The 9,642-nt window shown below is 40.4% G+C and overlaps 1 protein-coding gene across 1 annotated transcript in view; it reads left to right on the top strand.

Annotated features, from left to right (window-relative positions):
* The window catches only part of LOC125483145 (amine sulfotransferase-like), a 29,233-nt gene extending 22,947 nt beyond the window's left edge, over nt 1-6,286 (top strand). Inside the window, exons 5-6 of the mRNA XM_048597023.1 lie at nt 3,667-3,793; nt 6,135-6,286. Of these exons, the coding sequence (XP_048452980.1) occupies nt 3,667-3,793; nt 6,135-6,286 (279 nt within the window). The remainder of the gene's footprint in view (nt 1-3,666; nt 3,794-6,134) is intronic.
* The last annotated feature ends 3,356 nt before the right edge of the window (nt 6,287-9,642 follow it).

The raw sequence follows: 9,642 nt of genomic DNA on the forward strand, positions 1-9,642 counted from the left end.
GGTTGACCAGACAGCGATTCCCATGTCCAAGGAGTGAATAAAAATAAGCCTGCTTCACCATTCTAAAAGATCATGGCTAATGTCTTTTGAGCTCCACCAACCCCCAGCCTTCTACCACACACATCCCCTCCCTCACCCCCCAAAATCTGTTGGTCTAACAAGAATATACTTCTACCTTACAAATATTTAACAACATCATATCCATTGCCTTCTGAAGAAAAGAGTTCCAAAGCCCTCATCTCACTTACAGCTCTTGACTTACCCACATGAGGAAACATCCTTTCCAAGTCTCAAGTCTTGACAAGACCATTTAGGAACTTGTATTCTTCAATCAATTTACCCATCTTTCTTCTAGATCTGGTTTACAATTTGATAAATAACTTCTGAAGCTCCTTTTGGAGAGGTGATTTCTCTGTTTCATTGCTGTTGTTAAATGAATAGGACAAATTGGGTCAAACCAGCATGTGGGCAGGAATCCTGGGCCCCTGGGCTACAGGTTTGATGCTTTACCAACTTTCCCTCTCTTCTAAACACCGATGGTAATAAGGCAAACCTGTTCAAACTTTCTTCCCACTCATTCCAGGCCTCAATCTAGTAAACCAACTCTGAACTCTGCAATGTATTCATAACTTCGCTTAAACAAGAAGAGTCAAAACCGCACGCAGTATTTAAGATGTACTTTCACCAAAGACCTGTATAAATGAAGCATGCCATCTTTACTTTGTGCAATCTCACTTGTAATAAAGGACAGCATCATTAGTCTTCATGGCTACATGTTTTACCTACATAGTAACTTTGACTCATGCACTAGGACATCTAATTCCCTCTGCACCCCATAGTTCTGCAGTTTTTCTCCATTTAATTCATACTCGCTTTTTTCATTCTTCCTGTGTAAATTAACAACTTTACATTTGCCCACATTGTATTCTGACTTGCATTTCACCTTTGTGCTGTTATATTTGTTTTCCTCAAATTAGGTACTTGCCTTAACTTTATTGAACTTCAGATGTTGGATTTTCCCTTTTAGAATTTTTCTTTTAGAATAGAAATATTTTTATCCTGTCTATTCTGAAATATACACTTAGACCATTTTCAATAATGATTTATTTTCTCTATTCGTCCTTATCTCCATGCAAACCGATTTCCTGGATCAAAGTTATCTCTAACTGTTAGGCAAATTTCATCTTTGATTAACAGTACTGCCCTTTCACCTCTTACCCAGCTTCCTATTGTTCTTAACGTCCTATACCCCTTAATATTAAGGATCCAATCCTTGTCATCCTAAAGCCATGTTTCCATAATGCTTAGGAAATTTATATTTATTTCCTTCAATCTGTGCCATAAATTACTTTACTTTGTCTTTTTCTTATCATTGTAATGTCTGGTTTTGTTTATTTGTTTGTTTGTTCCTGGCTTTTTTAACTCACAGACCCTTCCTGCCATTCTCTGACCCTTATTCCCCATATTACAAATACCACCACTTTGTTTAAACTCTTTGACCCCTATCACATCTTTTCACATTAGGTCCATTGCCCTGCTATTATGTTTAAAACTGTCTGCCTCCCTAATTATGCATTTCACAAGACCACTAGTCCTGGTGTAATCATGCCAATATTACACTTTCCCTGTAATGGGTCGCTAGCCCATGAACTGGAACCTAATTCTCCCAAGCAAATGTTTTAGGCATGTATTCATTCTCTAATTTTATGGACCCTGGACAATTTGGACATTTTTAGATGTTTTGTTTTTTTTTAATTTTAGTGCCTAGTTCCTCATGCACTTGATGCAGAGCCTCCTTTCTAGTTCAGTCGAGGTTGTTGGTACCTACATGGATCATGATCATTGGATTACACACACGCACACAAGCAAAAGCACACGCCCTGCAGCCCTTGATCATATCTGAACAAACTGAGGGACCCTACATTCTATTGGAAAATTGCAGAGGCTGCCATTTCTGCACTCCCACCCTTTGGTTCTCCTTACCTAACTCACTGATTGCCCAGTCACATCCTCCTGTTGCTGATCACAGACCAAACTAGAAGATCCAATATTAAATGGTGGGATGGCACCCTGGGTACAAGGAAACCTGGTAAATTCCTCCTCCCTGATTCCTCAGTGTCAGTCGTTCAGCCCCCACCTCATAAACTCTGAACTGAAGCTGCTTGAAATTCAAGCACTGACTGCAGACATGTTGGCCTTTAATCACAGTTCTATTCAGAAGCTCCCACGTGCTGCAGCTTTCTCACGTCACCCATCCTCTCACTACTTAAACTAAATAAGAAATAGCTGAATGATACAGTTAAGTTTGCTTTTATATATTATTAAACACAAATTTGAATGCTATGTTAAAACTAAAGAGTAGAAAAAGTATTTAGCACTTGAAATTCCACAAACATCTAGTTCCGTTTTCCTGCTGTAAAGCAAGAACTAATTCAGATCAGCTCCAATGAAATTAAAACTGTGGAAGTCTGAGTTTTGTACAGTGCAGAGTCAAAGGTTGAGGTGCTATTCTATGCTTACACTGCAGCAGACCAAGGACAGAAGGGTCAGAGGCCAAATGACTGGAAGCACAAGGTCATGTTTGTGAACTGATTCATGGTGTTCCACAAAGCAGTTACTCTGTCTCTTTTCTTTTCACCTCTCCAAAGTAGAGGCAGCCCTATTGTGAGTATTGAATTCAGCATGCTAGTTTAAAACAAGCATAAGTAATTCACTTGGCCAATGAGAGAAGGTGAAAACATAGGGAAAGAGTAGAAATATACTACAATGGAAACATTTCCTACAGTATGTTGGGAGTGTGGAGGGAATTGTTTGATACTGGCATCATGCAGGAAATGGCAAGAGGTTGTCCATTGAGTGTGGCAACTGATGGAATAGAGGGTGTAGACAAGGGATACCCTTATCACAGAGCTGGGAGTGAGAGGAATGAGCAGAATTAGCTGAAGTGGTGGGGACAAGTTCTTTAGTCGAGGAAAAGGACGTATGAGAAATGACAGCATGGAGATTGCATTGACTACTGACACTTTAGATGCTTTGAAAACATCCCAGGCAACTATAGTTTTCATTTTATAGCATTTGTCACATGAGAGAAGAAGTAAACTAGAACTAGGGAGGAGTTGATTGAAAACTGGACAAATACTTTGAGGATGCTTCTGAAAGTGTAGAGAAAGGTAAGTAAGAGAAGGAGATTTGCAGAGTACAGAGGGTGCTGCATGAAAGCCCTGTTTCTAATAGGGTATAGCAAAATGTAATATAAAGTGGCAGGCATGAAAGGTGTCTGTTTGAGCATATGATTAGTTGAAATCACAGCAGTGGAACAGATCGAGATTTGAAGAGGAGGATTGCAGCTTTAAATAAACTTAAAGGATCTAGGACCAGTGAGGACAGATTGCCTAGAAAATTGAAAACGTAGTTTTGTTTAAACTAAATTATCAACAGAAGGTAACTTCGTCATGCCAATTCTGATTAACAGGGCCACAAAACCATGAAAAACAACATATTGATATGAAGTCCATTTTGACAACTTTACCATTTCATTATATGATTTCAAATATAATAGAACTGCAAAATAAAACGTAAAGTTATGCTTAATCAACTTTTAAGAATAGAAAACAGAAGCACTTTTTTATGATTTCATATTCAACAGATCAGATATTTTATACGTAGGTTATTTATGTTTATCGGAATCCAAAGGACGTGTTCGTGTCTTTGTATCACTTCCAAAATTACATCACACTCTTAAACACACCACCAGGTTTTGATGAATTTCTGGAGAAATTCTTAGAAGGAAAAGGTAAATAATTAGCATTCATTTTACTGTGTATGTTAATCATTGACATTTCTTCTCTTCATTTTGTTATCAATTTTCAATTCAATCCACCTTGACAGTAAACTCTCAGTCCCATCAACCAATCATGGATTCCAATGTTTCTCTTTTTTGCTACTTTTAGTCTTCGATCTGCCATTTGGCATTGATCGGCAATAGAATAGTGATCATTTGAAAGCTACTTCAGAGATCCTCCCAGCATTCAACACCAAACAATTTGGCCATTTTTGTTCACTGAGTGTGAATTCCTTTAATTCCTGATCAGTCTGTCTTAGTCAGTGAATGTAGTCCTTTCTGTGCATTTCCTGCCAGTTCCACCCATATCCAAGAATGGTAGTCAATCTAAGTGAACTACAGTCAAACTTCAATATTGGGCACAAGATTACAGAGTACTGATCATCAATTGCTAAAAATTATAGCACTTCCACACAATAACTTGTCCAATTTTAATTGTTAATTGTTCTATTTTTGACAACAGATATAAGTCTGTTATTTGAATCACTATATTGTTCTTTAAAAGGCAATAGTTTTATTTCAGGTTTCAGCAGTCATTTCATTTCGACAATGACAATGACAATTTGAAACCTTATAGTCCCATTTCATGTACTAAACCATTCAAAGGCACTTAACAGGAAATGTCAAACAAAACTTAATAGAGATGTTTGGGGAGTTGGTCCAGCTCTTAGTCAAAGAGCTTCCGCCATCTGCAATCCGACCCCACCACCAAAGACATCTTTCCCTCCCCACCCTTATCTGCTTTCCGGAGGGACCACTATCTCCGTGACTCCCTTGTCCGCTCCACACTCCCCTCCAGCTCCACTACACCTGGCACTTTTCCCTGCAACCGCAGGAAGTGTTACACCTGCCCCTACACCTCATCCCTCACCCCCATCCCAGGCCCCAAGAAGACTTTCCACATCAAGCAGATGTTCACCTGCACATCTACCAATGTGGTATACTGCATCCGCTGTACCCGGTGTGGCTTCCTCTTCATCGGGGAAACCAAGCGGAGACTCGGGGACCGCTTTGCAGAACACCTACGCTCGGTTCGCAATAAACAACTGCACCTCCCAGTCGCGAACCATTTCAACTCCCCCTCCCATTCCTCAGACGACATGTCCATCCTGGGCCTCCTGCAGTGCCACAACGATGCCACCCGAAGGTTGCAGGAACAGCAACTCATATTCCGCTTGGGAACCCTGCAGCCCAATGGTATCAATGTAGATTTCACAAGTTTCAAAATCTCCCCTCCCCCTACCGCATCCCAAAACCAGTCCAGCTCGTCCCTGCCTCCCTAACCTGTTCTTCCTCCCACCTATCGCCTCCTCCCACCTCAAGCCGCACCTCCATCTCCTACCGACTAACCTCATCCCGCCCCATTGACCTGTCCGTCCTCCCTGGACTGACCTATCCCCTGCCTAACTCCCCACCTACACTCACCTTTACTGGCTCCATCCCCGCCTCTTCGACCTGTTTGTTTCCTCTCCACCTATCCTCTCCTCTATCCATCTTCTATCCGCCTCCCACTCTCTCCCTATTTATTTCAGAAACCCCTTCCCCTCCCCCTTTTCTGATGAAGGGTCTAGGCCCGAAACGTCAGCCTCTCTGCTCCTATGATGCTGCTTGGCCTGCTGTGTTCATCCAGCCCTGCACCTTGTTGTCTTGGATTTTAAACACGTTTTTAAAAGAGAGTGGTTTCAGCAAGGAATCCCATAGTTTCAAGCCTAAGCAGCTGAAACCATGGCTGCCGATGGAGGAATGATTTAAAACTGGGGTTGAGGTAGGTGGGTGGGTGTGTGTGTTAATAGATTTGCGCCTTTTGCAACCACTCCAAGAATCCGAAATAAAAAGAATATAAATCTTGAAAGATTGTAGGAGGTGCTAACATGAGGAAGGGCAAGACCTTGGAGGGATCTTAAAACAAGGATGAGCATTTTAAAAGTCTCTATGTATAGTCTGTTTTCTGGTGGCCATATTGCTAAATGTGGAGAAACCATACATGATGGTTTTGCCAGGCCCTCTGTGGTCTGTGGGGAAGGACACCTGGGCTGCAAGTCTGCAAACATTACTTTGATTTGTCCTATCCCTGTCAAGGTAACTTTCAAACCCTAGGATTTCTAGTTGCTGCTCTTCATGCAACTACCCCAGGACAGAAGACTGGTGCTGCATAGCACCTGTACAAGGAAAGACACCTACAAGTAAACACTATCCAGCAGATGTCCAAAGGAAATTTAGGTCTGGTACTTGCTTTTAGTAATTCAATATCAATTCTGTTTTCCATTTAACATGCAAATTCTTTCTCTAACAGTGATATACAGCTCTTGGTTTGATCACATCCAGAACTGGTACACCCACAGGAATAAATTCAACATACTATTTCTGTCCTATGAAGAATTGAAACTGGTAATTACTAAAAATTTTTTTATTGACAAACTAGCAAGAGTTGAGCTTCTCAAGTGAAACAAGAAGTATCGATTTTGGGTTTTGACTGTAACAGCAGTTTTCTGGCAGTCTTCCCTTTACTACCCAGAAAATTGCACTCCTTAAAGTTGGGACATGCAGCTACATCATTCTCTCAGCGCAGCAGGTTTCTTATTGCAAATCTCTCTCTAAATGTACCAATTTATGAAAGCAAAGGAGTATGGGAATGAAATATCCTTGGCAGCAGAAGGGTCATTTTGTTGCAGATGCATTGCCCCTGTTCACCACAACCCTGCCAACAGGATATGTCAACAAAGAATTATCTGGACCTTAACTCTGGAAATAATAGCTTCCTACTGCGTCCCAAAATATCTTTGAAAATACTTGTACAGAACTATATAAATGAGTGGGAAGAGACTTTAGCAAAGAAATCTGAAAAAAAAATGTAAATTTGCAAACATAGTCACATGCACAAGTTCTCAGGAGAATAGAACTTACAGAGAAATTCTAAATCATGTAAGGAAGTGTGATGGAGATATTACACCAGGCTACGGGACAACTGCTACCTGACTTTGAGCATGGATCACACTGTCAATCATAGTAAACATAGTTACCATCACGACCTGGGTCTTCCTTGGGTTCGTGGCATGTCAGTCATATCAATTAGTCTGCTATGCATATTTGTATAAAGCAAGTGAAGGATGCTTTATTTTCAACTGGATAAAGCCCTGAACATCATAAAAGCAGGAATTTTTAAACATTAAATGGTAAGAGTCCTTTTAAGACAGCATGTTACTTGTGGATTGGTTTGCTCGTTGCTGGTTTGTAATACAGAGTGACACCAACAGCACAGGTTTAATTCCCAAACCAGCTGAGATCCTCATTCAGGTCTGTCCTTCTCAACCTCTTCCCCCATTTAAGATCTGGTGAGCCTTGGGTTAAACTGCCACCAGTCATCTCTTTCTAATGAGAGAGGAGCCCTCTACGACTGTGGTGATTTCACTTTAGAAGTCCACATGCTCTTGGATTCAGAAACGGCTCAGATATTTCTATCCATTCTGTTCATTTTTTTCATAACTTTAAACGGCTCTACAAAGTCATCCTTTCTCTAGTGAAAATTGCTAGTCCTTTCAAATCTGTATTTTTTATTTCCTTATGCCCATTGGTCTAAGCTTCACCATTTTAGGAACAATATTGAGGTTAAAGTTGCATATTTAGCTCTTACTGTGCTTTTATTAGCTTCTATGTAAAATCATTACAACTCAAACTTTTTATGGTTCACTATAACTCCCTTTGTTTTTTTCAATCCACCTGATCTACTTTTTATTTCAGTTTGAATCCTCAAACCTTTAAATTTTTCACATCACCCAGCTTTCTGCCGTTCTGTAATGCATAGTACATTGAGCAATCTCCATTACACATCCACTGTTCACAGACAGAATTTTCCCAATCTGGAAGAAATACAGGTCACCACTGAATTTTACAAATACTGAGAATTAGTGCAACCCAGCCAATGGAGAGCCAGCTGCTCAACAGTACCACCAGGAACTGAGACTTGTGCTGAGGAAGGCAGCCTACAGAAGGTGGACAAAAACATCTCAAAGATAAATTACAGGTTCAACTGCTGTAGGGGAATCAGTCTGGGGAAATCACCAGAGGCTGCCTTCACTGCGTATAATCCCTTCTTTCCTTTCTTTTAAAAATAATCTACCCCGGGATAGTAAAAATCAACCAAAAACACTGAAATATAGTTTCCAGGGCATCCACTATTTCTCCATTCATAATACGTCTTTAGTTCCTTTTGAGTATGACACATTACTTTCCTTTTGCTTAACTTTGTTTTTGTAATATATTTTTAAAGTATCTCCATTTCACAATTTACCAATTCAGTATTTATCCCCTTCCTTGTCTTATGTTTAAAACTGATGCTGTCCAATCTGACGTTTTTTATCTTCTAACCCTTTTCCCTTACTATTTGGGCATCCTTTAATTTTGTATTGTGGTCACTACTTCAAGCTAATTCACATTTAATTTGCTTATTTTATTACTCATAAGTAGAATTGACTTGAAATAACTTGTTCAAGCATTTGCCTGAGGAAATAGAAGCAGGGGTAGGCCATTCAGCCCTCCAAGCCTACTCTGTCAGTCAATATTATCAAACTGATCATCAAACTCAGTGCCTTGTTCCAACTTTCTCCCCATATCCTTTGATCCTTTTAGCCCTAAGAACATATTTAATTTATTATTGAAAACATTCAATGTTTTGGCCTCAATTGCTTCCTGTACTAGGGAAACCCACAGGCTCACCACTCTCTTGATGATGGCATTTCTCCTCTTCTCAGTCTTAAATGGCCAATCCACTATCCTGCAACACTAACTGGACTGGTTCTGGACTCCCTGGTCATCAGGAACATCCTTCCTGCATTTACCCTGACTGGGCTTATTAGAGTTTTTTTAGGTTTTTATAAGATCCCCGAAAATTCTTCTAACCTCCTAACCGAACCAATCTCTCCTCAATCATCAGTCCTGCCATCCGTGGAAGCAGTCTGGTAAACCTCCAGTGTATTTCCTCCAAAGCCAGAACATCTTTTCTGAAGTAATGAGAGCAAGACTGCACACAATACTCCAGATGTGGTCTTACCAGGATCCTGTCTGGTTGCAGCAAGCCGTTCCTGCTCCTGTACTCAAATCCTCTCAATATGAAGGCCAACAAACCATTGCCTTCTTCACCATCTGTTGCACCTGCATGCTTACTTTCAGTGACTGGTGCACAAGGGCATCAGATCACATTATATCTCCACTTTTTCCCAATCTACCTCCATTCAGATAATAATCTGCCTTCCAATTTTGCTGCCTAAGTCAATAGCCTCACATTTATCCATGTTAGACTGCATCTGCCATGAATTTGCCCACTCACTCAATTTGTTACCACATTGAAGCATCTCTGCATCCTCCTCACAGTTCATCCTCCCACCCAGCTTTGATATCTGCAAACTTGGAGATTTTACATTTAGTTCCCTCATGTTAAGAATTAATACACTTTGTGAATAGCTGGGGTCCTAGCATTGATCCCTCTGGTACAACAAATAGTGATTGGCAACCACTTGGAAACAGACTTACTCTTTGATTCCTGTCTGCGATACAGTTCTCTATCTGTTTCAGTACAGTACTCCCAACCCCATGTTCTTTACTTTTATATGCTAATCTCTTTTGTGGGAATATGGATTATTAAGGTATTATTACTATTCAGTTCTTCTTCTTCATTTACTCCTCTAAAACAGCCTTGTAACATCTTGAATACCTACTTTAGCATCAGAGATAGTAGGAACTGCAGATGCTGGAGAATCCGAGATAACAAGGTGTAGAGCTGGATGAACACAGCAGGCCAAGCAGCA

The sequence above is a fragment of the Rhincodon typus genome, chromosome 5, assembly GCF_021869965.1.
Source record: "Rhincodon typus isolate 14 chromosome 5, sRhiTyp1.1, whole genome shotgun sequence".
NCBI classification, from domain to species: domain Eukaryota; kingdom Metazoa; phylum Chordata; class Chondrichthyes; order Orectolobiformes; family Rhincodontidae; genus Rhincodon; species Rhincodon typus.